Raw genomic sequence first — 13,381 nt, 5'->3', positions numbered from 1 at the left:
TTTAAAATAACAATTTTTTTCCTTTCATATACTATAGTTTATAGTGAAGATCTATTATTTATTATTTCATAATACAGTGAAGAAAACTATGTTTTTTTTTCTTATAACTTATTCAATCGACTATACTGTCTTAGTGTTGTATCTTGTATCAATCAACACATCATGTATGAATATAAATATATATTATGCTTTATAATATTCCTATTGGCTTTACCCAATACACCGAAGTACCTACCTATTTCTTTTATTGCGTTATCTTCTCAAGGGCTTGTGCCCGGTTAGTAGTAATTTTCTATTCTCAATGCTTCTATGATTTTCATTTTAATTTGTAATATGTTTTGCATATATTCTTTACTACTCGGCTCATATATTATGTTTATTTATTTTTTTGAAGATATATAAATTAGTTTCATAATATTAGTTTGTTTTGAATTCAGAATAATTTAAGAGTTATTTTGCACATTTTTACTTCTTTGTTTTTTCTTCATATTTAGCAATATTTAAAATAATATTATTTTAATGATTACAGTATAGATAAGTATCTATCGAATAAATCAATGTGTATAATAAATTTAATTAATTAGTTCCTTACTCAATTATTTACATATTTATTAGATTATAATTTTTAGAATAAGGATTTAAATAATAATAAAGAATGTATGTATAGAGTATAAGCAAAATAACGGAAATGTAATTTTTCTGAAAAAGGGTTTAATCGAAATTTATTCTATGAAATATTCTTTATCAAAATTTTCCATAGAAATCGATAACTTCATTTGTCCAGATAGGAACCTATACATATTTAATCAAACACAATCAAAATTAATTAGTAGGTATGGTAAATAAAAATATAGTAACTAATAAGTAAAAAAAGTTATGATATAAATTTTTAGCACAACTGCACAAATTATTATAAGAATATATTGAAATCACTACCTAATCAAAAATAACTATTCCCCCAGCTCTTCACGTTGAGCTATTAGTAATTATTATAATTTTTAAAAGGTTAACAACAAAATCGATTAACAATCAATAAGTATTTGAATATAAATATATATGAACAGTGAACATGCATTTTTAGCATTCAAAACCAAATGTAAAAAGTGTACCTTGCCACAGAATTGTATACTTATTGTAACGTAAATAAGGTTAAGGTCAATGATTATAAATTGTAAATGTGCAGAGCTCATTAAACATCTTCTTCATTCCATTAAATTACAACATAAATATATTTTAATAATTATTTTTGAAACTATGTACTATATTATGTATAATTTATAAAAATTAAATTATAAATATTAATGATATGTATGTGACGTAAGTACATTATACCTACATGCTTTCATTTTAAACTATATAACATACCACATATGTATTTTTATTAAATAATTTACTTATGTACTTGGGTACAGTAAACATAATTATAACAACATTATTGATGACAGGGGCGCACCCAAGATTTTTTTTTTTTTTTGGGGGGGGGACTAAATTCAAATAATTTTTAAATATTAATAGTATTTATTTTGAAATATGTACAGAAAGTGTACATCATTATTTATTGTCGATGAATTGTCTATAGCAACTGGTTGTTTTTTGGACTTCTGCAGGTGTAGTGTATGACCAAACTTTAAAATAATTTAATAATGATCAAGAATGATTACGGTTCATTGTATTTAAATCCACTTATTGGAATCAACAAAAAACAATAAATAATTAACAAAAAATAAATAAATAAATAAGCTCGCGAAAAACCAACGATGTCGATTTGAATGAACAGTTGCACGACAATACTAGTTAATCTATTAAATAAGTAATAAAATGAAAATGGAATTTGTTAACGCAAAGATACCTGCGGTTAACGATAAACTTAATTGTATCGATAAAAATGTATAATCTAAGAAGTTTTCGGTATCCTACGTAAGTTTCAATATACTTTCAACTAGCGACGTCACGACGATAATAATAGACAACAGAGGTCTCACTCGGGACCCGGAATGACAGATTTACAGGTATAAATATATAATATTATATTATTATGTTATACCTAATGTTTCAATTTCGATAGTTGATAATTTTTTTATAATAATTTAAAGTCAATACACAATATACCTAACAAAATGATCAAAATGTTTGGGGCTAGCCATTTGGGGGGGGGGTACTAAAGCCCGTTAACCTCCCCATGGGTATGCCCTTGATTGACGATATATAATAAAATAATACTTTGTACATTGCATTCAATGGAAATTTAAATATAAAATATAAAACATTTATATTTTACAAATATATATGATAAATTACACTCTATTTTTTTACATTAAAATGTTATAATTCTTTCACTAATTATTCGTTGAATCAATTTATTTATTTAAAAAATAAAAATTTTTAAAATTAACAAAACCTTGATTTACAATAATTAAAAACTAAAAAATAAATACCGGGAATAGTTTTGAGTATATTAAGTATTTAGTTACATTTTCATTTTTTAATTACATTAACAAAATTATTTTGTCCTCGTTGTCGATTTTTATTAGTTTCATTAGGTTTGATTATCTTGATCAACTATAATAATCATATACAAGAGTTATCGTATATTTGTATTTTTTTCTGACCTAATAATTTTTTTCTACGAAGGTTTTTACTGTTTTACCTAATAAAAAATACATATATACATATATATATATATTGATATTGGTATATTATTATGGTATATATAAAAACTTTTTAAAATTACAATATACATTTTTTATTTCATTTCCCAAAGTAGAATTTTGATACATTATAATTTAATTTTGAATGAATAATTAATTAACTACACGTCTGAAATTTGATTTATAGATTAAAATACTCCTAATTGTATTCTGCTTAGAATATGAAATAAAAAATTTATAATTTTATTTAAAAAAAAAAATAAAAACTTAAAACACAATAATAATATTTCTATCATTATTTTTCAGAATTGACTACAAATTATTTCATTGTCGGGCGTTAGGGCAATCCAGTGTAGTTTGTTACTCCATGTTTCTGGATAATAAAGGTTTTTTCGTTTTGATCAATATTAATTAGACATTTTCTCTTATCTTGGATAAAGGTAGGACTGTTGTAAATTGGAAAAAATGCGATGAATAGCTGATTTTACTTGCAATATTTACATAAACATTTTTTTTTTTTTTTAAATAAACAGTGAAACTGTACATTGTAATTAATATTTTTTATTTTTTTGAAATGACAACAGATAAACATAAAATAATAAAATAGGAAATCATTTCTGTTACCGCGTAAGTATCAGAGATGAACCTTTTTGTGCCCACATGTGAAAAAAAATAAAATAAATACATATCAATACTTATCACTGCGAAGAGAAAGATCAGCTTGACAAAAAAATCGTTTCGATTCGCACATTGTAGTACAATAATTGTACATATAGACGGCTCAAATATAATAATATTAATGTTGAAAAATACGTGATGTGATTTGCTAGTTATGACATTTTGGAACGGCGAAAGTAGTGTGAATAGTGTGATACGACTATCTTATCGGTTATTATTCACTCGTTGAGATAACAGTATCACTAAACACCGGAATTATCGTTGTGTCAAGTACTTTTATTATTATTATTATTAGCAGTAGTATATCGTAAAATTTCGTTGAACGTAGAACACCCGTTCGCCGCCAATGTTAGTGTCGATAATTAGGCAGTAAAAACAATGTGAAACCATTATTGGCATGATTGGCATCTAGTTCCGCTCTTCCGCGGGTGTACCGCCAATAGAATTGTTTTTGTTTACGCCGTGTGACGCGAGCATGTAACTATTATAATACTATATCATCCAAATGTACCTGTTAGTCTGATTAATTATTGTTGTTGTTGTTGTTGGTAGTTCGTACACGTCGCGACAATATGAGTCCCCGAGATTTCCTGTACCGGTTGAGAAGGAGCTTAGAAAAAATAAAAATGTTAGCATTTGTTTATTCGAGTGTCGCGTGTCTGTCAATAGATTAACAACTATGCATTGTAAATTACAGATCAAAGAAAATCGCCATTGTGATCACTATTATTGTCACTTTAATATTTTATCTAAGTCCTTACTGGAGATCATCCAACAACCGAAGTCTAGAATATGGTACGTCTTTAATCATATCTAATAAATTGTGTACATTGATAAAATGTTTGTATAAAATATAGTACATACTATATGATTAAGTATTTTTGATAGGTACCCACAATTAATATTATAAATATTTCTAAAATTTTAGAATTTATTTTTATGTACAAAAGTTTATTATTCATGTTTATGTATGCAGACCATACACAATGAAGTTCATTTGCTTTGTAAAATAAATATTTTACTTTTGCACAAAATATTTATATGCGTAATTGGTATAATTTATCTTAAATAATATAAATTACATAGTTGAAATTAAAATTATTATTGAAACATTATTTTTTATATACAATTGTATAAAGTAGGTAATGCAATATATTTTAGATAGATGGTAGGTATTGTTAATTCTAAACTAACTTATAGAATTCCTTAAATTTTTAATACAAAGTAAATAAAAATATTCAATACTAATTGAAGTATTAGTTTAAAATTGTATGATGGTGTTAAAACTGTTTAAAATCCATGAATACTATTACTTCTAACTGATTATTTGACATTTTTTTTATCAGTAAAAATATCAGTATCTGCTAAATAAAACTATTTTAATATCTTCATACTAGCATAAAAACATAAAACATATAATAATATAATAATAATAATCTATAAAACATATAGATTCATGTAAACATACACAATTAAAATCTTACAAATTTTAAAATTTCTGGATAAGTGCATCTCACTATCAATGGTTTACTCAAATCTTATAAATGGTTTCATATGTTTAATATTAAATAATGTCTAAAGTTTTTAGCTCAATCATTAGACAAAATTAGTTGATCTAATATGTTATTGGTACCCAAGTAAGACATAGAACAATCACATATTATAGTTATTTAATGATCATTATAAGTATTAAATAAATGTATTAAATACCTATTTATATATATTTAATTTATACTTCAATTTATTATTTTCAATAATATATGTATGATATATATTTTATATGTATAGATGAATTATTTATGAAGAATGGCCTATTTGAGAAGTTATCTTTTCATAAGCGAGCTTATGATATGTTTGATGCCAACATTAGACATGAACCATTGGATCCTGATGAAAAGCCTTACAAAGAATTTATAGGAAATGGTTATTTTGGAATAACACTAGATTATGATTCTCCTATATATATAAAAGGCAACAGAGCATTATCAATACCTATTTATTGGTATCCAATAATCAAAATAGATATTGAAGCTCCATCACAATTGGCTACAGTTGTCAGTTATAAAAATGGTATAGCATACCGATACGAATGTTTTTCCAACCGACTCCAAAGTAGTATTAAATATTATGCATTCCGAGCCTTACCAACAATTCTTGTCCAGGATATAGAACTAACAAATCCTACAGATTTTGTATTATTTGCTAAACTGAAGAAACAATCTCATAAAACACATGGTTGGTCAATGTATAGCACACGTTCCATACAGTAAGTTGGTTTATAAATTCATATTTAAATAAATACATTTTATTAAATTGTTATGTTATTAATTTAGATTACCTGACCTGACTGAAAGTTTTATAGTTGAATCTGGTATTAGTACATCAACAACTGACAATCCAATTTATGGTGTTTCAATAACATATTCTCAGTTTCCAATTAGTGTTAAGGTAAATTAAAAAGTAAATTAAATAATTTTGAAATATTTATTATGTTTATTTTTATAGGTCACACCACATAGTATATTTAAACTACGTATTATTATCGCAATAGAATATTTGGCTTTGAAAAACTCCTTAGAATTTACTGGAATTAAGTCAACTTTAGAAAAGAAATCAATTGAAGTAAGTTTGATTATTCTTTTTATTATTGTTATTTTCAATACTTGTGTATATTTGTTTCATATCTGTTTTCATAATCCCCAGTCAATATTGAAAGTCTCAAATTATGAAAACATTGAGAAAACACATATTGATATTTGGGAGAAGCTATGGAGTACTGGATTTTCAATAAGCATGTCAAAAGCAAGTGGTGTCTTAAATGGAGATTTAATCAATGCAACAGTGTACAATGTTCTATCCAGTGTTCGAGCACCTTCTTATGAAATTTCATCTTCTCCTGCCGTTCTTGCTAAAGTTGCAAGTAGTCTTTCATATGTTGAAGGTTGTTATGGTGCAAACCATGATACTTTGTACGTATATTATGTATTTTATAAAAAAAAAATTAATTTAATCATATATATCTTGATATTATATTAGACAAGCTGTAGGTTTATGGACAAATCTTTCTTCAATTGAAAAAATTAACAATGCTGTGTCATTATGGATTCTTACTTTAGAAAAACAAGTAAATGTTGTTAATTTTATTTTCATAAATATCAATTATATAAACACTTTTCTTTTTATAGTTGATCATCATATAATCTACTTTTAATTTTTGTTTCAGGGATGTTATAATCTTGTTAATGCAGGGGCTGCTGGAGTAGCTCAAGCAATGGTTTTAAGTTTTGGTAATTTTCGATTTAGCAACCAACATTTGGAATTTAATATGCATCCAAAATTTTTACACAGAGATTTTTATTTCCGGTAATATTAAAAATATTATGCCATATGCGTATTTCAAAATATAATTTGTGTTATTGTTTATGTTGTTCAATCAACATGTAAAAATTATCTGATAAATTAGCAATTTTAGTATCAGAAATGAATAATACTAAAAATTTTGATTTTTATTCCAAATTCTGTACTTTTATTATTTAAATTATTAAAATGTACACAACAAATCATTAAATACAACAATTCAATTACATATTACATTTTTATTTTAGATTCTAAGTGGGACAATGTATTTAGTTATTTTACAATGATGTGTTTTTTATGTGTATGTATGACATATCACATATGTACAATTAATTGTTGTAAAATGTTTTGATTTCCAATTTTGAGGGTGGTTTTGAATAGCTAATTGAATCTACTTTATATTTAAAGTCATAGTTAGAATTTCCACTATTTGTTATTTTGCAATTGAACATTTTTAAAATGTATAATTTTTATAGCTAAGACTTAAAAATCTAGTACAAAGTTCTTTACAAGTTATAATTAATTTATACTTGAATTTAAAAAATATTTAAGTATAATTTTTTATACAGACATTTTAAGCTCATATTTGGATATAATTACATATTTAAACTATGAATAACAATATTTATTGTTTTGTTATTGTTCAAAAACAATATTCTTTGTGATGTAATTTATATATATTATTATATTTTTTTAAATTCACTTATAATGAAATAAACTATTTTAAAAGCAATATTAAAAAACATATCATGTATAAATGTACTTAGTTATATAGACTGATTATCTGATCAAAATTGTTTTTTTTTTGTTTACAACAATCAAAGAAATCAAATTTAACACATTCATCACAATGATCATTTAATACCAACCATACAACATGGCAGCTCACCTTTTAGTCAGGCATCTGAATTTTTTTTTAAGGGGGGCGATAAAGTGCAAGTAAATTTTTTAAAGGGGCAAAGTTAACAATTTTACTTCATTTAATAATAATAAAAAAAAAAGTTAAGTAATGGTTTATGTATCTGTAATACTGTTTAAGTGAATTTCTACATATTACATAAATTTAATACATAATAGTAATATTTAAAAATAAAATTACAATTCAAAGTAAGATTTAAGTAAGAAAAAAATTTAAATAAGTATATTTATATTTAAGCCACTATTTTTAAACATTTTTAATCGTGCCACTTTTATAGACTATAGAAAGTGAACAATGAAGATAGTCATCCTACTTATTATTTACGATTAGAAATAATGGTCTATCAAAAATAAATACACTCGTTAACTGTATAAAGTACAGCAGTCAGCACTACAGTGATTGTTGAATAATCGTAGATTAAAATCATGAGGAAATCAGCTGGCCATGGTCCGGTTATTCGAAATCATAGAATATTACTTGTGTTCAAAATTGTTTGTATTATAATATTTGGGGAACTAGCTTGGTCTAGCGCTCCTTGATCACACACCAGTTTGTATAAGTAAAATATCTATGGGGGGGGGGGTTAGAGCCGGGCGAGAACTAATCCTGAATAGGGTGATCCACTTATATGTACTATAAGTCATAAGATTATTATGTTAAAAACTTAATTAAATTGATTAGATAATTTATTTTAAATTATCCAAATTTGTAGTTTTATTTACTTTTGATATGTAGACTTTGATTACAACAGCAACTGTAACATTAAATTTTATGTATTGGTTTTATATGTTACTATTTTTAATGAATATGTTAAATACATTTTTGTTTAGGCGCCTCAATTATGGAAATATGACTCATATCAATGTGACAGTTTCAGTCCAGGAAAATAATAAAGCTATTATCTCTGTAGCTATAGACCGTAGCGATAAGAACTATTATGCTTGTGATGGTGGATGTTTAGATGAACCAGTTTTGTTAGGGTAAATTTTGTTTCAAAAAAATTATAAAAAAAATCTAATCAATATTTTTTACAGACCCGAGTATAAAACATTTCCAGTTAAGCTAACTGATCCTGTAACCGGAATATTATATTTAACCTATGATAAAAAACATATGGAAGATTTAAAACATGCAATTCATGTTAAAGAAGTTTCAGAAGGTATTACTTAGTTACTACTAGTTTTTATTTTACTATTCAATTAGTATTATTAATATTAAAATTTTTTAACAATTATACAATTTTAGCTCCTGCACATGAACATCATGTATTAGCACTTCATAAACACGGCCACCGTCTAGGAGGATTGCCTACATTTTTCTGGGTTGCAATCGGTTGTTTGATTGTTGTATTTCACCTTTTCCTATTCAAACTAATTTACAATGAATATATTAACTGGCAAGATAAATCAAGAATAAAATATGGTAAACTAGCATATAAATAAACATTGTTATAATTATTTCTATTCAAAATGCTAATATAAGTAATAACTGTTTTATAAATATTAAATGTTATCTTAAAAATATTTTATAAATCTTTATAAAATAATTTCTTGAGTTATTATCATTTATATTTTTAAAATTATAAGATCTCATGTTAAAACATCTAATTATAGATTTAAATTATTTTGATTGGCAATATATTAATGTCTTACCAGTCTTACCTAGAATTAAATTTTTATAAATATATAAACTTAAATATACAACTAAAAATTTAAACTTATTATTCCTTTAATAATATAAAATTATTATTAAAATATTTCACATTTAAATTAATATCTTATCATGGAATGTTAAGAAGGCATAAATAAAAATATTTAATAATTTAATTATTAACAGGGTTGGGCAAAATGATTGTATAATTTATATAAAATATAAAAATGTATTCAAAAAAGTGTAACAATATCATTTTTTTCATTAATATTTATTTTGAAATTAATAAATATTAAATATAATATACAAATATGTATTGAATATTATTATTAAAATATAATATATAATACTATTGATATATTAATACCATTTATTCAAAATAATAATAATATAGAGCATGGTCATAAATAGTAAATCTTTCAAAAATGTAATCTGTTATAAAATGCGTATTAGGAGTTAGGATTAAACTAGGGGAAAAAAATTATGTAATATAGATGTTGTTTTCCCTGATCCTCAATATTAATTATTATATTAACTAAAAATGAAAAATACATAATACAATTTCAAAATATGCACAAGATATAATACATAAATTGTAAATTGATATCTAAAATATATTCCTATTTTGCCCATTCTTAACTATTAATATAATTTATTGATATTTTTTTATTAATCAAATAAATAATAATGGATATCGAATATTTTTTTTCCTATGGGTTTGAATTGTAATTATGATTGATACTTTCATTATATAAAAAAATATTTATCTTTTTAGTTTATTCAACAAACTTTGCTATAAAATACTAAATAAACTTTTCAGTATTCAACCAAAATTTTTTATAAATCCACATATTTTACATCTGTTGTATTTTAAACTTAGTAAGATTTTATTATTGAAAAATTAAGGATTAATCACTTTGTTTGAAAATTCATAATAAGAACCATATTCAAAAGAAAATATACTTATCTCCACCACTTTCACAATCAAGGGAGGATAGGCAAATCGGGAAATTTTGACGCCGTTTCATTTCACGGCATAATTTTCAAATTATTTTTATATTAAAACATGGTTATAAATTTTGTTATTTATAAAGAGATAAATAAACACAAAAAAATATTTACCGATTTTAAATCTTAATAATTCACTATCTGAATTCTGAAAATTGAGGATAACATGAAACTTCTCCAATATGGAAAACAAGTTAAAAAATTTACAGTTGATACACTAAGCTCAAACAAAGATTTGTTGTCTTAAAGAAAGAGTGACAAGCGACTCTACAGATGAAATGAATTGATTATTTTGATAACTTAAGTTATTTAATAAAACACAATGAATAATTTTAACTCATTCAAAAAAACTACTCGAAAAATAAGTTTGGCAACATGGGAGCTGACCATTTGTATCTCACCATGTTGTCTCCACAAATAAATTTTCCTGGATAATGTTTTGAAATTTAATTTTTCTTAATTCTTATTGTTTAATTGTTACGTTTTTGTAAAACCACATATTTTATATTTTTCTATAGTATTTGATTAAAAATGTTGATAAAAACTGACAAAGATAATAAAAGGGCAATACTTATGGGATATTGGGTTTCAAAAATTCATAAATCATTCAATTTTAATAATTAAGGCTTGAAAATTGAGTAAAGGTTTTTTTTACTGTATTTTATTAATCCTTATTTCATCAATGATTACATCAAACATCCCTATAATTGTTATATTTTGTAAAACTTTTAAAACCAAAAATCTAGACTGCACATTAAAAAAAATTAAAAAATTACATTTCATAAATTATTAATTTCTCAAGCCAAATGATTGATTGATGGTTCATTACCATGTATTTCTAACACGTGTTATGTATCTACTGTTATTATTTATATTATGAATATTAAATTGAGAAAATATGTGGTATTTTAAACATAAGTGCTGTTATTAGGTATTAAATTAAACAATGGGTTTTGGGCTGCTTTGAAAAAAAATTCCCGGGCCACTCTGAAGGAGCCAGTTCGCCCCTGTTCACAACTAACAATGATTTCTGAATTCATACATTAATTTACATCAACCAAATACTTATAGTTTGATTAATATTTAACAACATATTTTTAATATATTCATTAGCACATGGACCAAAAATATATAACAAAATCTTACGACAAAAATAAAAATTACAAAGATGATTTAAATTCAATAAAATATTTTAATATTAATAAATTGTGATGTATTATTTATTAATGCCATATTTATTTGTAAAAAATATATGTTGCCTATTACTCCATTTACCTATAGTCACAATATGTTTTAGTAGTTCTTACTATATTACCTATTAATCAATAAGAAACAAATAATTAATATCAAAAAATTAATTAAGCAATATGTTAGAATAGTAAATAAAAAAAAACTGATAATTTATTTTAATGTAATTAATAAAGTTTTATGTGTTATTGTTAAAAGTATAATCAATTTTATTCAGTTATTTTCTTATTTATTTTTTCATGTTAAAATTAATATTATATTATTTGTATTATTTATTAATTTATTGTATTTTGTGATAATACTACTAACTATGTATGAATATTAGAATATAGTCAACATCATAATGCTACAGATACTAATCAATTGTAAAAATATAACATAATTAAGTTACCCTAAACAATGTTTCATAAATTTAATTCCATTAGTATATGTATACATTTGTTGTTGTACACAATATTTAATCTAATAAACATATAATAATAATATTATTTAACATTATGTATAATATTATTACCACATTTATCATTTATTTTATATTATTTATTATATTCTAATAAAAGTCTCTTTACAAGTGTCAAATGATTATGTTGAGTTTTAAAGCTAACCTGTTTATATATTATTAAATGTGGTTATTTCCAAATAGTATTTTTAAACACAAATTGATTGTCCCTGACATGTAGAAAAAAAAATCTACCCAAAATAATGAAATTTATTTAATGTATTTATCACAAATTTCAATAATATTTACCAGTTTGATCATAAATTATATTTAATACTTTTAGATTTATATAATATCTAACACTAACTTTGCAGATTACACACATATGTTTAATGTTGAGTTTAAATTCAATAGTATACTGTATTGTTTCATCTTAAATTTCAACTATGTAAATTGTAGTTTAAAGCTTGTGGCAACTGTGGCTTTGATGTAATTTGTAAAAGTGACATTAATTTTATTTTGATTTTTTTTTAATTGAGATAAATTAAATCATGCCTAAATTTTTCTTTGTAGAATTCTGGAATATTTGAAAATTTCTGTTACACAGAAATGTTGTTTTATTTACCTAGCTGGGTTCTGTGAATCATATTGAATGAGTGACTATTATTTGAAGTATGACTTCTTTCATTTGAATTAATGCTGTTGCCTGTTGTAATTCACTCAACCATTAAACTAGCCAAACTAGGAGAGTGCATTTAAACTCCATGTGCCTTTTGCCTGTATGCTTAAACAATGTGTAGTTGTTATACACTAGTTTAATACTTGAAAGTTTCTTTAATTATGATCCACGCTTGCGAACGTTATTATAACATTTTGATAATAATGCTATACATGACATAAAACACTTGGAATATTTTGTGAACGTTATTAGAATAAAAACTAATAAATAAGTAGAAATAGAAAATATTTAACATATTGACATTGAGTATATGCCTAAATGAATCAATGTTCTAGTTTCTATCTACTGCTACATAATAGTACTGTCTCACCACATTAAATTTGTTCGTATAACAAAAATGTTACATTATTGCTATTATAGACGTGGCACTTTTTTCTTCTTCATTGTTGACATACGTTTTGGTATGAATAATGTAGAATTAGAAAAAAAAGTACTCATATGCATGCGTATGCTACTATGTAGCGTGTGAAAATTCTACGTATTTAAAATTTTTGATTTATTTACAACTATTATTATACTGTTAAATTACAGGTCAAATAGCTAAATGCTCTCTTAAACAGTATAGGTTTCAGGTGTACCTTGAGTAGCTCGCTATACCTAATGGATGTGTATTTTTATTCAAATGATAAATCAATAATAATCATTGCATACCTACAATAAAATACAGTTTTAATACTGTTAAAAACTAATCCTAA

General features: G+C 24.0%; 1 protein-coding gene across 1 annotated transcript; it reads left to right on the top strand.

Moving 5' to 3' along the window:
- The first annotated feature begins 3,619 nt into the window (after positions 1 to 3,619).
- Positions 3,620 to 9,078, top strand: LOC113556941 (uncharacterized protein KIAA2013 homolog). Its single transcript, XM_026962184.2, has 12 exons — positions 3,620 to 3,803; positions 3,879 to 3,954; positions 4,024 to 4,121; positions 5,115 to 5,592; positions 5,660 to 5,774; positions 5,832 to 5,948; positions 6,030 to 6,295; positions 6,363 to 6,450; positions 6,550 to 6,689; positions 8,433 to 8,582; positions 8,637 to 8,761; positions 8,848 to 9,078. The coding sequence occupies exons 2-12, from the start codon at positions 3,899 to 3,901 to the stop codon at positions 9,042 to 9,044; spliced, it is 1,830 nt and encodes a 609-aa protein (XP_026817985.1). The 5' UTR covers positions 3,620 to 3,803; positions 3,879 to 3,898; the 3' UTR covers positions 9,045 to 9,078.
- The last annotated feature ends 4,303 nt before the right edge of the window (positions 9,079 to 13,381 follow it).

The sequence above is a fragment of the Rhopalosiphum maidis genome, chromosome 3 (assembly GCF_003676215.2).
Source record: "Rhopalosiphum maidis isolate BTI-1 chromosome 3, ASM367621v3, whole genome shotgun sequence".
NCBI classification, from domain to species: Eukaryota; Metazoa; Arthropoda; class Insecta; order Hemiptera; family Aphididae; genus Rhopalosiphum; species Rhopalosiphum maidis.
Note: the sequence above shows the minus strand (reverse complement) of the source record. Positions and strands in the feature narration are given on the sequence as shown.

Bases quoted from the DNA above. Each gene is read 5' to 3' on its own strand.
- LOC113556941 (XM_026962184.2), top strand. From the start codon at position 3,899: ATGAGTCCCCGAGATTTCCTGTACCGGTTGAGAAGGAGCTTAGAAAAA. The intron at 3,955-4,023 runs GTTAGCATTTGT...TGTAAATTACAG, and splicing joins AGCTTAGAAAAAATAAAAAT to ATCAAAGAAAATCGCCATTG. The intron at 5,593-5,659 runs GTAAGTTGGTTT...TTATTAATTTAG, and splicing joins TATAGCACACGTTCCATACA to ATTACCTGACCTGACTGAAA.